General features: G+C 37.8%; 2 protein-coding genes across 2 annotated transcripts in view; one reads left to right on the forward strand and one right to left on the reverse strand.

The window, feature by feature from the left end:
- The window catches only part of vps41 (VPS41 subunit of HOPS complex), a 43,682-nt gene extending 34,855 nt beyond the window's left edge, over positions 1 to 8,827 (forward strand). The window contains exons 20-29 of the mRNA XM_026937978.3: positions 17 to 58; positions 158 to 208; positions 1,556 to 1,693; positions 1,798 to 1,852; positions 4,298 to 4,438; positions 4,687 to 4,823; positions 6,300 to 6,399; positions 6,490 to 6,534; positions 7,791 to 7,870; positions 8,345 to 8,827. Of these exons, the coding sequence (XP_026793779.2) occupies positions 17 to 58; positions 158 to 208; positions 1,556 to 1,693; positions 1,798 to 1,852; positions 4,298 to 4,438; positions 4,687 to 4,823; positions 6,300 to 6,399; positions 6,490 to 6,534; positions 7,791 to 7,870; positions 8,345 to 8,425 (870 nt within the window). The 3' untranslated portion in view covers positions 8,426 to 8,827. The remainder of the gene's footprint in view (positions 1 to 16; positions 59 to 157; positions 209 to 1,555; positions 1,694 to 1,797; positions 1,853 to 4,297; positions 4,439 to 4,686; positions 4,824 to 6,299; positions 6,400 to 6,489; positions 6,535 to 7,790; positions 7,871 to 8,344) is intronic.
- A 554-nt stretch (positions 8,828 to 9,381) lies between these two features.
- Positions 9,382 to 16,345, reverse strand: cdv3 (carnitine deficiency-associated gene expressed in ventricle 3). Its single transcript, XM_026937979.3, has 5 exons — positions 15,792 to 16,345; positions 13,731 to 13,807; positions 13,389 to 13,519; positions 11,372 to 11,534; positions 9,382 to 10,792 (listed from the first exon to the last, which is right to left on the reverse strand). The coding sequence occupies exons 1-5, from the start codon at positions 15,984 to 15,986 to the stop codon at positions 10,666 to 10,668; spliced, it is 693 nt and encodes a 230-aa protein (XP_026793780.1). The 5' UTR covers positions 15,987 to 16,345; the 3' UTR covers positions 9,382 to 10,665.
- Positions 16,346 to 16,948: the final 603 nt, after the last annotated feature.

Consider the following 16,948-nt stretch of genomic DNA (forward strand, 5'->3'; position numbering starts at 1 on the left):
TCTCTCCCGTTTTCAGAAAGCTGTTGACATGCTGCTGGATAATGAAGATAAAATATCTGTGAGTTCACCTCAGTGCTCTCTGTCTTCTGATTAAAAACACACAAACTCTGTTTACTGATGTGTCTTGACTTTTTATTCTCTCTTTCTCATTCTTCAGGTGGACAGAGTAGTTGAAGAGCTGAAAGACAGACCTGAGCTGTTGCATGTGGTAAGCAGCATCTACAGCAAATTCAGGGTTTTTAATCTTTATAATTTGCTGCTGGTGCCAAGAAAATGAGTGAAAACTAAAATTTAAAAGAAAAAAAAAATCCAGCAGTGTTTGTTTTCAGACTACAAGGAAATATAAAATTGGAGCAAGCAATATTTCCAGTGGCATCTCCAAAACTAGCATTCACTTTGAACATGAGTTGTACAACATGAGTTGTACTGATTGCTTCAGCTACACATTAGGAAACACAATCTGACTCTGAAATGGTGTCCTCACTATTCTCTAACAACATCAAAGTGCATTATGGGTATTTTGTACCCGATAGGTAACAGAATTCAGAAACTGACCTATTGTGGGACTTAATGAGTGCACTTGATTGTCTCCATTATGCTTTTATGTGTGATTTGGGATATTCCTTTAATTTCTTACTCAGTTTTATATCTCAGTGATAAACATCTGGCTTATGATTTAAAGGAAAATGTGAGAGACTCACGTTATGTGAGAGACTCAGCTTGCCTCTTTACTGTTCTACAAGTGTGATGGTGTTGATGACGGTATTAGCATGAAAGCTTTGGAAGCTGATCTGTTTGAGCAGAGTTTACAGATGAGAGAGCTGGTCAGACTAAAGAACTAAAGCTTTGCTGCATTGCTCTCTTTAGGCTGAGATTAAGCGAGGGCTAAATCCCACTGGCACCTCTATCACAAGGTAGTCGACTGGCATTATTTTGTAGGGAACTGTTAACTGAAGTGAATAGACTAACATCGATGAAAGAATTTTATACTAAAAAAAAATTCAGAATCTCATTACAAAATAAATCTTGGACACCACTGAAGATCACTTAAGTGTTAATTATAAACGTTTACATTCAAGTCATTATGTATTTTTCCTTTAGGAAGTACAGTCCAATATGCTGTGTGACTATTCTTTATGCTTTAATTAATAAGAACAAACTTAAAAGCCTTATATTAGTGTACAGTTTAACAAAGTTGTATATTTTTTATATAACCAATAAAATATCTTGATAGTGGACTCTACTAGTGGAACCTACTGTCTATCCAGGAATTTATCTCACTTTACTGCTATTTTTGTTCAAGTGTGAAATCAAAATGCAAAACAAAAACCAATATTTTTAGCATATCCACCTCCTCAAACTGAACAGGAGGGGAAAAGGCTGTGACATGACGCAAACATCAGACAGGCTTACCAACCTCCACCCTCCTTCTCTTTCCTCAATTTGTCACTTTGTCAGCTGGTTTATTGCAATGTTTATCAAATCTGCTCAAAGCAGTATTCCACCTTCTTATCACATCTAAAAGGAGACACTCTTTTTTTTCTCTTGCTCTCAGTACCTGCACAAGCTGTTTAAGCGAGATCACCACAAGGGCCAGAGATATCACGAGAAGCAGATCAGTCTTTATGCTGAGTACGACCGGTCCAACCTTCTACCTTTCCTCAGAGACAGCACTCACTGCCCACTGGAGAAGGTACAGCTGTTGACATGATACGCTCTTTTATCGTGTTTATACATATGTCTGATAATGCTTTCTGAAAATGAAATATACATTTACAGTCTGCTCTTCTCTTGTAGGCCCTGGAGATTTGCCAGCAGAGACACTTTGTGGAGGAAACAGTCTTTCTACTCAGTGAGTCCATCCTTTTGTGGGCTTATTTATAGTTACTGGTGTGAGGCTTCTCACTAAGCTAATGAAAGGTCCAGTGATATAGTGAAATAAAAGCAGAAATAAAAGCATGATACATAAAATATCTTTCACCTTTTTAAGAGTGCAGATCTGGGCTCTGTATCTAGGAAAAAAGGGCTTCCTCAGTTGCTGTTTGAATTATTTCACTCCTTCACCTCCTAGAGCAGTTCATACTTGGAATCCTCGCTGATGAGGAAGCACTCTGTTGTAGGGTTCTACATATAACCTTTAGTGTTCTACACTTAGCCATTATTTCTAAGAATGAAGGGCTGTCTGAATGATTTTCATTATTCAGATAGTTTTTAAATGTGCATACTGTTTACATATTTGCGAGCCAAAAGTCAGTGTTCAATGTTAGACCGTTAAACACTCTTTTATTTGCTACGCTAAAAGTCTTAAACTTCTTTTAATCATGTAACTTGATCCAGAATGTCATTTATGGCATACTTTTAAAAACAGGGTCATAAAAGTATATTAATTTTTAGGCACTTTGTTCTGAATTTTAACAGGCATCCTATTGAACAATTTGCCGACAATTACAAATTTTAATTTACTATGAACGACACATCATGCTTTTCATCAGTTTATAGTTAAATGTAATGTTATGGAACATCCATGAAGCCAGTTCATGTTATCACTTTTGTTACAGCAGCTATAAACAGTAGTTCCTCCAGCCTTTCTTTTTTTCTCTCTCCCTATATCTTGTGTTTATAAGACAAAAAAAATCGCAGCTTGTCATGTTACCAAGAAACCCCTGTCCTCTGTCCTGAGGATTTTCCTGTAACAGAAAACTGACCATTACAAAGCACTGACACCTGAGACTCCTTCCATAAATGCTAAAAAATCCATGTAATATGAGCCTTAGATTATGTAGCAATTAATCAGCTTGTCATTTTACAGAGAATCCAGGAAGCGTAAACTCCTCTGTCCTGAAGACTTTCCCAAAATCCGTTTATTGTTAGTCTTAGATTATATGGCACGTCCACCATACAAGTCCCTGTGAATGAGTTAGTACTATAGAAACAATAACATATTAGAATGAGCACATTAATATTAACTATTAATTATAGTTCATGTTACAGCTTGAACTACTGTCCGAGCCGTGTTGTTATGCAAAATTAATGCACACCCTTATGACCAATCAGATTTGAGAATATACGACGCTGTAGTTTAAAGAAAATTAACGCACAACGTCTGACCAACAGGGGTAGAAAATATATTGTTACGATACTTAATTAATACTTTGGCATATTTATACTTCACTTGAGTATTATTGAACTTGAATACTTGTACTCTTATTTAATTACATTTCCAAGAAAATTACAATTTTATTTAGACCTTCAAAGTACTCATTACAAATCACAAGGGTCTTTTGAATCATCCAGCCAAAGACAGATGCTGATTATCAATCGAATGGGCTCAGTTTAGCATCCAGTCAAGTTCATCAGTGTAGAAAAACACTATTAAGAATTTAACAATTTGTCATCTGCTGTGATCTTCTCATTCTACAGTGTATTTGATGCTACAGCTATTTGTGTAAAATGCTTCAATATGCTGTCGTTAGCAAAGACCCAGAAGATAAAATGAGCTATGTCCTTTGCCTCCCTAGAGGGCGTGAAATCAATCTAATTTGAAAAAGCATGTTTAGGTTAGTTTAGCTAATATGCGAACATTAACTATATTTAAATCATCGAATCCAGTAGCCAATATAAACTGGCAGCAAGTCAGATTCTAGCTAATAGTAAATATTGGTTATTTACAGGATATTTTACTTCTGATTAATTCATAAGTAAATTATATAGCATTAGTCCTCCATATGTCCAGCAGACTTACACACATTGAATGATGTTTTCAGGTGAAAATGAAAATCATCTTCTGACAGTTTCAGACAAGTAATAAAAGTTACTCTTCATATGAAAACATGACATTAGTTTCATCAGATAAAAACATTTACATATACTTGATTAGCAACTTTTTTACTCTCACTTGTACTTGTACTTCCACTTTTAAGTTTTCCGAGACCGGATTGTCTGTAGGACATGTGCAGATATGCAGTTTCCCAGTAACATGCAAAGGTGTGGGGTTTTTTAAACTTCAAGAGGAAAAAAAGGAAGTATCAAGGGAATAACTGATTATAACTATTATAAATTATAACAGGAACAAACTTGTTTTGCAGACATTCCACATTAAACATAACTATAAATGCTATAAAAGTGTTAAGTATTAAGTATTAATTAATTTAAAGTATTATAAAGTCTTGTACAGGTATAAAAGCTGATTCTAGCTTAGCACTTTTTCTCTAAAAAAAAAAAAAAAAGTTTGATAAACGTACATCCTAAACTTTTGTCCCTGAGAGGATTGTTAACGCCTTCCTTGCTCTGTTTGAAGGTCGTATGGGGAACTGTAGGCGGGCGTTGCAGATGATCATGGAGGAGCTGGAAGATGTGGATAAAGCCATCGAGTTTGCCAAAGAGCAGGATGATGTTGAACTGTGGGAGGATCTCATCTCTTACTCCATAGATAAACCGCGTACGTCTAGTCCAGGCTTGATCCCGTGCTATTCTGTGGCATTTTGAATCCTATCAGTGCTGTTTGTCAAACAGGACCAGACAAGTATGAAAGGTCCTGTGATGCTGACATTAATAAAGTGGTTTAAGTCAAGTATATTGGCAAACCTTCTACATTTGAAAAATTTGAAAGTCCCAAAAGAACATGCAATTTGATCTTCAATTATGGTTAAAAAATATTTCTAATCTGACCTCACACACTCTCTCCAGCCTTCATCACTGGCCTCCTGAACAACATAGGAACCCATGTGGACCCCATTCTCCTAATCCAGCGCATTAAAGAAGGCATGGAGATCCCAAACCTCAGAGACTCACTCGTCAAAATCCTGCAGGATTACAATCTACAGGTAGAGTCAGCCATTACACTACTGAATGCTGTCTATTCATACAACTTAGTGTGCATTTGGGTATAGTGTACTGGATATGAACATGATTTATGCCTGAGATTCAAAGATGCTGATGTTTGTGCTTTAGGTTTATAGTTAGATGCCTTTAGGTGTGTTTTGCATTAATATTAATCTCCAGATAAAACACTCCAGTAAAACTCCACAGGGCATGCTGTTGCAGGAAAATAAACATGGCAAGGTGGTGAGATGAAGCAGGGTTACTGTTACAACCCCAATTAAATCAAGTACGCTTTACTGTCATGTCTCATCACATCACGAATGAAAGGAAATATAGGGACGAAATATAGTTTCCCCCCAGAATCACGGTGCTACAATTAATGCGGGACATGACATGTCAGTTGATTATTTTCCAATTAACAGCAAGGTCCCTAATTGTTTTATTCCTCTTATACCACAACAATTTGCCAATAATTTTTAGTTATTGGCAAAAAGAATAAAAAACATCATACTTTTTATTCATTTATAGGCACATTTCATGTTATGGAACATCTGTGAAACAAGTTAGTTCCTGTTATCACTTATGTTATAAGAGCTATAAAACAGTCATTCCCTCACCAGCCTCTTTTTCTCCCTTTTAAGGAAAAAAACAACTTGTCATGTTAAACTCCTGTCTTGAAGATTTTGCTGTGTCTGAAAACTTAAAAGATAAAGCTTAAAGCTTTTTAATCCATTAAATGTGGACCGTCCTCCATACAAGTCGCTGTGTAAGCGGTTACTATAGAAACAATAACATATTACAAAGAAATAAAGAAAGAAAAGTTTGGCCATATCTCAATCTGCACTCCTGGGCAAAAAAAATGGCCCAAAACAAATAACAAATATTAAGCATTTAATGGTCTTAACAACTAATCATGGGCCAGAAAATTAGTAAGAATTAAACACTCCTGAGAGCTCCTGTACCACTGTTTGCTTGTCTACTTTTGCTGCAGTGAACTATTTGTTTAGGGAAAAGCTAGAACTAGGGAAATTCACTTATATAGTCTTCTTGGTAAAATCACAAAGGTAAAATTATGATAATGATTAAAATGTTTGATGTAAAATTCAAAGTAACACATGTCTGAGTGTACAGAATTTTCCAAAAAATATCTTCTGGGATGTTTTTTTTTTTTTTTTTTTCCTTAAAAGTCATTATTTGGTTATCTGCCACACCTGATGCAGCCCATCAAGGGCCACGAGGCTTAACCATTTAAAGAAATAAAAAGGAAAAGCTCCCATACTAACTTCCTTTATCTAGTTGTTTAATTCTTGCTAACTTCCTGACCAATGATTTGTTGTTAAGACTATTAAAAGCTTCATATTTTTCCCATTTTGGGCTTGGTCCTTTTTTTTTTTTTGCACCAGGAATGTACATCAAAATAGAATGTAAAGAGGTAAAATATACAAAGTTTATAAGCATCTTCATGAATCTCCCTTTAGATTTTATTGCGAGAGGGCTGTAAGAAGATCCTGGTAGCAGATTCGCTCTCCCTGCTGCAAAAGATGCACAGAACACAGATGAGAGGCGTTCGAGTGGACGGTAAAACACCATTCATAGCATTTCACTCATTTGTGAATCTGTACATTCCAGAAAATGTGTATTAATGCCGTTTTTCTTATTTTTTTGTAGAGGAGAACATCTGTGAAGCATGTCATGTCACAATATTACCATCAGGTACGATTTCTAGCATGAATCCTGTGCCATGAGACTGGCATAGTCATGTCATAAACACGGTGTCACTCTGTCATGAACAGAGTCATGTTGGTAACTGGTAATTGCCGTTACAGCCTGTTTTGTTCTATAATTATTATTAAGAGCTCCTATTTGTTATGTTTTCATGACCAGTCCTTCATGTGGGCCGGAGCACCATTAGTCATTTTTTATGTCATCAGGTATTATTTTACAGGAAATTCAGTTCATAACTTTGCTCTTCTGCAAAAAGCAGGTTATGCCTGTTTTACTCTTGCTTCAGTGGATAAATTGTGCCAAAGAACAGGTACCAAAGAACTGCTGCTGTAATCATAAAGACTGTCCTGATGTCCATCCCAGCACTTCTTCATTTTCTCCCCAATATGGTCATCTGCCAATCGCTACCCACCAGCCAGACCTCTCCTTTCATACAACAGCTACCAACCAAGGATAGTGAAGGCTAACACACGCTTCTTCCGAGACACACATGAACCAGCCAACTGCATCTTTTTTGACCTGCTGTTCATGCTGCGTCACAGGGCAATGTAACGCACTCGAAAGAAAGTGCTGTCCACCCTCTTCCGTGTAAATGAACTCTCAGATGCCCATGATTGGCTAATGTCACTCTGATTGACGGGAGACAGAGTATGTCATCCCTGCCACCAAGAAGCTGTGGCATAGTCCCAGGACTCCTATTCACAATATGCTCATACTGAAAGTCCTTTCAACATACTAGATACTGTTTGACTTTATAGTGTAGAAGATTAATAATCCCACTCTCCAGTGTTACCCAGAAGGCTTGCCTTTTGAGTAAAGACCCCCCCCATCACCCATCCCCCCGCCCCCCCAGGTCACCCCAGGCTTGCTGATATAGGATTCCATATCCTGATTTCTGTAACCCTGCTTTGTGACACTGCTATTGTTACAAGGGCATAAAACATATTCTAGCCCATGACTAGACATGTCCTGACAGCGTGTGTCATCTGCCTTGGCATGATTATGACAGGGTTATATCTTATGAGGTAATATATTCATTATATTACAGTTCATTATAGTATTATTTGCTCCTTATTACAGTATAACAATGGCCCATTTTGTCATCTAAATGCAACATTTCCACCTGATTACCTTCATTTTCTATGGTTTAACATAATGCTTCTACATTTTAGTATAGGTCATGCTACAGTATGCAGAAGACAGGAACATGTGTAATTCCTTCCAAATCACGTTGTGTGTTTTAGACACGGCTCAGCCCTTCAGTGTAGTGGTCTTCCACTGCAGGCATATGTTCCATAAAGAGTGTCTCCCCTCAGCAGGAACAGTAAGACTTTTCTCCTAAAAACAGAATACTCAGTGTCGCTGTAGCTAGTTTCAGGATTTTAACTTCATTTTCAGTTTTAAAACTTTCACTTTAGATTTTACTACAGATTTCTATGGATTTAGTGTCTGATCTTTAATTAAATGTGCAGTTTCAGAGGTAATACTTCTAGTTTGGTTATTTTTCTATTTTGTATTTTTCATATTATTTTAGCATATGATTATTTGTTTCTTGAAAACCTGATATCTACACATGCTGAGGAACTATGACTTCCATTGTCTTTTATCTGTCCCTTTTTAGTTCATAATGCAAGGCATGATATGTGTTTAATCTTAAATTTAGAACTTAAGACTGAAATAGTGATACTGTAAATGCTGCAGAGAGTTTTAAGTGCCTCAGATTTGTTAAGAATCATTAACAAACACTCTAGAAAATGAGGCATGTAAATACATACTTATTGTGTCTTTAATTTTCTAGATGCCAGGTGGACAGTACTGCAACATCTGCAGTGCCAAGCGAAGAGGCCCAGGCAGCGGCATTCTGGAGATAAAGAAATAGTGTCCTTCCACCTAGTGACTCCTTACATACATACTGCAGTCTATCATTTTGTTTTGCAAGTCTTGGTAAAAAAAAAAAATGAAGTCTGGTTAACTGAGTCTCTATTGGCACATACTATTTAAGAATCTTTTTTTTTTTTTACATTTTTGTGTGCAGAATTGTAAGGCACTTGGTAATTTTTTTTTGCAAGGCTTATAAATTGTTCCATTTGGCATGTAAGTAATTTGTACACTTGTATTTAGTTGTCAGTGAAGCAGAAAAAGAAGAATATGTGCAGGAGCTCACCAGTGGGTGGATGATCATCTATGTGGCTATAAGAAGCCACATATTATAAGGCCAGGCAAAGTTATCAGTAGTTTGGCCTTTTTCTCTCACAATAAATTTAATCAATATTGCACTGTGCACAGTCTTTAATGTTATACTGTTTTTGTCAGTTCTGAAACGTTTAATGCCCTAACAACTTTCTCGATGATTCAAGGCTTATATTAATTATCTTCTTCTATCTGGGAAAAGAAAGCACAGACTTCAATACTTGTCATCAATACCTGCATGAGAATGCACAGACTAGCTAAAAGGTTGGAAATTACAGTCTTCAAAAACGTGCATATTGTGGCCACAGAAATATAATGAGTGAGAACCTTGAAAATTTAAAAGCTGAGTTTATAGTTTATAACGACACCCGGAGGGAAAAGCCCCAGCACCATTCAGATAGCAAAGAGAACACTTAATTAAGAAAAAGCGGGGGGAGGGGACCTGTATGTGTAAATGTTAAAGATGCAAACTGACAGCTGGTCCCTGACTAAATGAACATGAAGCCAATACAAAGAAATGAATAACCCCATATTCAGGCAGAGTCCGTGTCCCTGACAGCTTTTCTAAACTCAGGCTACACTAACACTTAGAAAATTCAGCAATTTGCCAGTTCTGACTCAAAGTAGCACAAAGATTCCAGTGAAGACACTTCAGAAGGTTACGCTTTAATTCTGGTTTGCCAATCATGAAATCAGACTTAAAAAGCATACTGAAAAGGGTAGAAAGAGAGGAAAAGGGTGAAAACATTAAATGGAAACAGTTAATCAAAATAGGGTGGGTTTTTTTCTGAACACAGTAAGCCTTGCACCAAATTCATTTTTGCAATAAACAATCAGTGCTTAAGCAGAGTCCAGGGAAAAAAAAAAAAATTAAACTACAACTGAGCACTACAATCCAGTACAAGGAAGCAGGGAGGTGGTTTTTACTCCTCGAAGTGGTACAATTGAGGCAAGCAGCAGCTTTCCACACACTCAGCACGTATCTCTCCAGAGGATGATAGACATTTCTCTCACTCATATATACTTATATATTTCTAATCACTCTATGCTTTTACTCTTTACAGTAAGGCCACTTTTAATAGAATTGATTCAAATAGCGCAAGCTTTAGAGCTCCAAAAGGAGGAAAGTGGGGGAGAGACAAGAGATTTTCAAGTTTAGGATGAAGTGTTAAGTGCTCCTCTTCAGCTGGGATTGTGACCAGGCCCAAGGACTCTGTCAACAGGGTAACCACAGATCTGCAACTGAGGTAGTCTTACCCTCTCCTCTGGCCTGACCCAAACACTCCCGCTGTACTCGAATCATGAAAAGAAAACAACTTCACGTTCAGGAGTTCTGTTGATTTAGCAAAGCAAAAAAATAGATGTGTGTAATTTCAACAGAAGTTCACTTGATCACATGATAAGAGTCCATCCTCAGAGAGGGCTTTCTCAGAGTTCAGCTGATGTCCCATTGCGCAGCTCTCCAACCATCCACTGCTCTGAGTAAATCCACCATCACAGAAGTTTGCTTGTTTCCACTGTCATAAGAAGGAGAATTTTTAAAGTCACTCAGTCCCCTTTGCCGCAGCCCTTTTAGATGTGTTCAATAAGAGAGAACCTTGGCCAGCCAAGTGTGAGTGAAATACTTGAGGGCACTACTGAATGTCTTTGTGGGGTGTGTGTGTGTGTGTGTGTGTGAGAGAGAGAGAGAGAGAGAGAGGAATCGTGTGAGAGAACAGAGAGCAAAAGAGAGGAAAGAACCATGTAGTATAGACACAAGTGTGTGTGTGTGTGTGTGTGTGTGTGTGTGTGTGTGTGTGTGTGTGTGTGTGTGTGTGTGTTGCATCTCCAGCATGATCAGGACTGCATCAGCACAGCGGCGGGTCATCTTGCCCTGTGGTTTGGACTGCACCATTGGTGGTGGGCTGAGGGGTGAGGACATAACGTTGTTTATTTATCCTCCAGAACAGCAAACTGGTTGTCTAACTGTAAATGCTGCACGGCTCCTGGACCTTCCCCTTCTCTGGCACGGCTCTTGTGTTTGACCACTTCGAACGTCTTCTCAATCTCTCTATCCCTAAAGTGCAAAAAAAACCCAAAACAAAAAAAAACACTGGCTCATAATTGTGCACTGTTCTAAAGCAGAATCAATTCTTTCTATTTACAGCGACCCAGAAAGTCACAACCAGGGGTGGGCAATTAAATAATAGAAAATAATTACGACAATATTCTTTTTTAACTTGATTTTTTATATTATATTAACACTGCATTAACACTGCAGTTTCAAAATGGCTGACTTCCTGTTTGGCAAATCACTTTTTTTTTTTTTAAACACATCAAGAACACTTCAGGTACCTTCCAGAGAATCAAGAAAAAAAGTTATAAGCAGATTTACTATGTGAACTATAGCACCCCCTAGAGGGGATTTAGACCAAACTTCTTGGAGTCCCTTAGGACACGGTCATTTACTCAGCTACAAAGTCTGGTCCGAATAGATCACACCATTGCTGAGACATGCCCACACTTCCGTTTGGTGACTTTCTGTGTGTTATTTAAAAAAAAAAACAAAAAAAAAACAAAGGCTATACAGTAACCAAAACAGGATGGTTAACTGCTCGAGGCTGTTAGCGATCCAGGTAAAAGACGAGCATCTTACTTGCGAGTCTCCACGTGTTTGGCAGTTGCAAGAAGTGAGGGGAACTGCGCATCACTGAAGATCTCGGGAGGCCCCTGTGATGGCCCTCTTTTTGGAGGACCTAACCGAGCTCCAGGGGGACGATATACACCAGCAGGCTTCGACTCAGGAACCTCTTTCTCCTCTGCAAAATACAAAGGATGACAGTCAACAAGGTGACTTTACTTATTTTCAGATTTTCAAGTTTAGGGGTTTAACATTTAAAAAAAAAAAAAAAAAATACTTCCTTTGCAGTGTTCTGGGAAGACCACTTCTTAAATACAATCAATTATAGCCCCAGTACATACTGAATACTGCAATTCAGTTGTCGTTCAATGAGTACAATATACACATTACATAATCTATGACCTTAAATATCTGGTACTGGACAAAAAAAAATAAAAAATACCACATGAGCACACAGAAAGTAAAAGATTATAGCAAAAGATGTCCTAATTCTGGCTTTACTGTTTAAAGCTAAGAACTATATGTCCCAGACTCTATCAAATCTGGTGATGCATTAAACCTAAACATGGCAGAAAGACTGCAAAAAAGGAACTCCATTGCTTTACTAGTTTAAACAAAAACAAAACAAAAAAAATCCCATGGCCATGCAACACTGCAATGCTACTTATTTATCTGCTCTCAAGACAGTTACTGCTTTGATTCTTTACATTTACAATACAAAATCACTAGGTTCTGAGAACTTGGCAAACCCCTGATGTTAGCAGTAACATCCACCTCATAGATAAGCAGTCCTTCTTAAGACTAATTTAAGATCAACTCTGGGACATCCTGTGCTCTCTCTATAATACTATATGCCCTAAACAGATGTGAGCCAAGGAGGATAACATGACTTCCAGGTTAAATATGGCATTCATGAAAGTCCAGTTTTGTACTTAAAATGGTGATTCTGTGGGTTTTCCTGAACAGAACACACACTGAAAGGTTATTTTGAAGATATTTTTTTCTTCTTTTGTTTCAATGTACATAGCATCAAAAACTGCAATATGCACTGTTTAAATACACAGTGCCAGAGACACTCAAACCACTTTTTACATCATTTTCCCGGATCAACTCTTACGTTCAGGTTGCATTAAATGCCAGTTGAGAGATGCTTCATGTTCTATACTAGGCTAGTAAAAATTCAGTGAACTTCACATTTTAACCATTAAATCATTAAATTTATAAAACATTCAAGTTTAGTGCAGCAGAAATGAGCAAAAGAGACTAAAGAATTTACCATTCATAAAACTATTTACTGCAGCATCAAAGCCCCTAACAATGTAAGGCTGGAGTAGAAGGTCCTTAATTATTAAAACTGTTTATATCCTAATGCTAAACTGTTATATTTAACCCAAGGTTGGTTATTATTATTATAATAATAATTATTATTATTATTATTATTATTAATATACAGGGTGTCCCAAGAGTCTCCATACATAGGGGAAATGAACACTTTTTAGCAAAATGTCTTCCAAAATTTTTCATACTTGGTTTATATTATATATATTTTTTCAGATAGCCTTTAAGAATGCCTTTGACAAAAGAACAACGTATTGAAATGATTCTCATGGCTGTCGCAAGTTTGAAGATTTTAGGAAGTGAGTAATGCAATTACTTTTCAGCCAGAGTAATTAGTAATTTAAATATAACTTTGATGATGTAATTAATTACTTTTTTGAAGTAACTTACCCAACACCTATCTTTAATTTTTTTATTTTATTAAGCCATAGTATACCATTTTTTAGTCACCTTTCGTTACTCTTAACAGTCTGAGACCCTCTGTACCAGGATTGTGTAATTTATAAGAGATGTTACAATCATACCACAGGCCAAGAAGTGATGTACTTTTTTATGAATATAGTGGAAGCTGCATTTACATGGATGCATTTAGAGAGGGAGAAAAAAAAAAGTGTTACAATTGTGCCAGCTCTCTCCTACTTTCTGTTGCTAGAGAAAAGCCAAACCTTTAAACCATGTGTGTTCGTTCACTCACCCACGGGAGCAGCTGGTGGAGGAGGTCCGGATTTGTTCCAAGGGCCAGACACTTTATCTCCACTGACCAGTATGATCTCACCATCCTCTCCCACCTCCTCCTTCTCATACTCTTCCTCCTCTTTTTCATCACTATGAGACATACGGAAATTCACACCATTAATACCTAAAAAAATGTCCGATGCACGTGTCAAAATACAGACTACAGTTCTATGTAAAGAATGTTAACCATACTGTTAAATAAAACATCAGTCAATATTAAGCACTAAAACCATACAGAATACTGGCTGGTTGCTGGATGGATGATTCACCATTCGTATCCCCAGTAGAAAGTGGTCCTTACCTTATCTGCAGAGCCTGAAGCCTCAGGCCACTGTAGTCCACCTCCTTCTGCTCAAACTCTTTCCATTCCTCATCCTCCTGCAGATGGAAAAGCAAAAGAATAAAATTTCATTAACTCAGTACTGGCCTGCTTACTGTCTTCTCCACTAACCCACCTTAACTATGTTTGCAAAATCAAGATTTCCAGTGTCCAGACCCATGTAATTCAAAGCCCAATTTACTATGCAAAAAAACCTACAACTAACAATTTAATAAAATATGACAAGCTAAATATACGAATTAATCTAGACTATGGAAAATGGTACTTTATGTAGCTACACATGAACAAGCTGGAGTGTGTTACAGTTGACACTTGAAATGAAACATTTTCTTCTCAATGTCAGTGGGGGGAAGTTTTTTTGACTCCAGTTGCTGGATGAGTAGAGTGGTGAAAAAAAGTTCTCCACTGAGCTTCACAACACTGGCAACGCATCTTCAATATCTGTTTCGGAAAGACTGCACAAAGATAAAGAATTCTCGAAACCATCCACCCATGACGGCTCTGAGAATGACTGTGAATATGACAGACAGAAGTTGAAGCGCATCTCCACAATGCCTCTGCTTATTCACACCAAATCTGATACACGTGTACGGTCCCTGACTGCGGTAGCCTATCAGTTCAATGCATGTTCCTCAATAAGCAGTGCTAAAACACTGAAATAACTGTTTCTCTCTAACCACTTATCTGATCCTGTTGATATTTTGTACGTTATATGCGTCTACTAGTCTGTAACTAATGTGCCATGGCTCAGTTGATTACTGACTGAAAAATATGCTTCTCAGAGCTCAGCATCGCTCATCACTGGGTCACGAAACTTGAATGGTACTGAAATCTAGCTAGTTTCTAGTGTTCTTGGTAAGATTACATGCATTGACTAGTAAAGAGTGCTGGGCCCCAAAGACCCATGGTGCCTTCAAAACCTCCAGTATCATCTGGAACACAAGATGATCAAGACGCCATTCGGGTAGCGATTTGTACACAAAGACTGCGAAACATCATAAAAATCCCAGTCCCTTTTGCAGTGGCTGAACTTTCAGGTCTTTCTGTGCTGTGTGAGAGCTGGACATTTTGCTGACACCTAGCAACCCTGACTTGTGGGAACAGCCTAGTGACATTCCTCCAACAGATAACCATATGGTCTCATTACACCCTAACAATACCACTGGCTTTAAGGTGTTATTTTGAGTGGTGACATTTCTTTTGTCCTGTGTGTGTCAATACAGTACACCAACAGATACATTAACATTCACTTACTACACAAACATAGCTCAGTAGTCAGTGTAACGAGTTAGCTAATAATGCTAAATTACACTCCAACCCTTTTTTCTTTTTTTGAAAGAGTTAAAACACTCCTTTTTAAAAAGAGTGACACCTTGAAAATTTTAACATTACCAAGTACTCTGAAATCCTATGCTTGTTATGCTTATTATTATTATAGCTTTTACAACTTTTTTTTTTTTTGGTAATTCGGTATTGTAGCGTTAGCCAGATACTTCAGTTATCTAATAGCTATGAAGAAACTAGCTAGCTAACCTGGTTAACAGATTTAACGTCAGCGCTCATAATTAGGGAAAAATAAGTTTAGAATATTGTGCTAATTTCAGTCACAGTGCGATAAACTGGAATTTGAATTAGCTCGGAAGTCCAGCCGTCTTCACTAAATCACGCTGCTAATTCAGCTAGCGAGAGCTCGAGCAGTGACACGATGACTCTGCAGCGCCACAGTCAATGTCAGCGAGCGGCACAGCTAGAGATAACCAGCAGCTTACAGCGTCTGAGCTCCTGCTCTAACTCCTCCTGGCCTTCAGTTAGCTGGCCGCCATGTGGACACACATTCACCTCCTGAATTAGCCCATCCTGTCGGGGTTAGCTTGCTAGCCTGACCCTAAGCCTAGTATCGTAACATAGCATCGAAGCTAACTAGCTAGCGAGCAGTTCACTGAGCGGCAGTGGCGAAAGCTAGCGTTAGCGTTAGCGCTACTGCAGCTCCACTGGCGTGACTCTGGCCACACAGATGGCTACCTTCTCAATGGTCGCGTCTTGGTTTTCGTTTTTCATCGACTTCTCCTTTTCTTTCTTGATCTTCTTCAGCGAGGCCGGTGCGCTCACCGGGCCTGCTTCTTTCCCTTTACCCTTTTCTTTCTTCTTCTTTTTATCCCGCTTAGCAAAGAAGTCGTCGAGGCTCTTTTCCACGCCGGGTGTAGCAACCTCCGCCATTTTCTCGAAGAAATTCTCACTCGTAAACTTAAATTCTCACAGAGCAACTTCAGCTGTCAAATAATGATTTACACATCAGGGAATACAAGCTTTAAATAGCTTTGCACCGCGCGCGTGTGTGTGTGTCAAAACTCAAATCACGAAACACGCCCCGGGTTTCTGCTGCCGCCACATTGACCAGCTGGAAGTGTGTGACTTGACGCTGCTGTTTGACACGTTATTCAAACCACGTTCAAAACCGCACACTACCCTACTAAAGAGGGTGCCAAAACAGTACGACACTAACGGTGCGGTACACACTATGTAGCATGGTAGTACACGGTTTTGGACGAAACCATTCATCCAGAGAGCCAACCGGATGGAGTTTCTTCCCAAACCTGATTACCCCGGATTGGAAAAGTGCCCGGCTTTCGACGCTCAGACTTTTAAAAAGTACTACTAAATCAATTAAATAGATACGCTAACCAATTAGAGAACAGATATGCGTTGGATTAAAAAAAAAATCACTCAAAACATGAAAAAAAAAAAAAAGCATAAGCAGTTTACCCTGAAAATTGACTTTGTTTTCGGTTTTTCCAATCATACAATCATATCAACTTAAAGTGCCAAATATATACATGCCTAGACATCATCAATCAATAACCGATGGATTGGATTATTCAAATATATTATTAGCATATGTATTATTATTATTATTATTATTATTATTATTATTATTATTATTATTGTTGTTGTTGTTGTTGTTGTAGTTGTTGTTATTATTAATTATAATTAATAATGTTAATTATTATTATTATTATTATTATTATTATTATTATTATTATTATTATTTTTATTATTATTATAACAGCAACAACATCTTCAGTAACTGCTTTATCCTGTTCATGTTTCCGACAGGTGGGAGGAAACCAGAGAACCCCGAGGAAACCCACACAGAGTAACCTGAGATGCAAATGCAAATG

The sequence above is a fragment of the Pangasianodon hypophthalmus genome, chromosome 22, assembly GCF_027358585.1.
Source record: "Pangasianodon hypophthalmus isolate fPanHyp1 chromosome 22, fPanHyp1.pri, whole genome shotgun sequence".
Lineage (NCBI taxonomy): Eukaryota > Metazoa > Chordata > Actinopteri > Siluriformes > Pangasiidae > Pangasianodon > Pangasianodon hypophthalmus.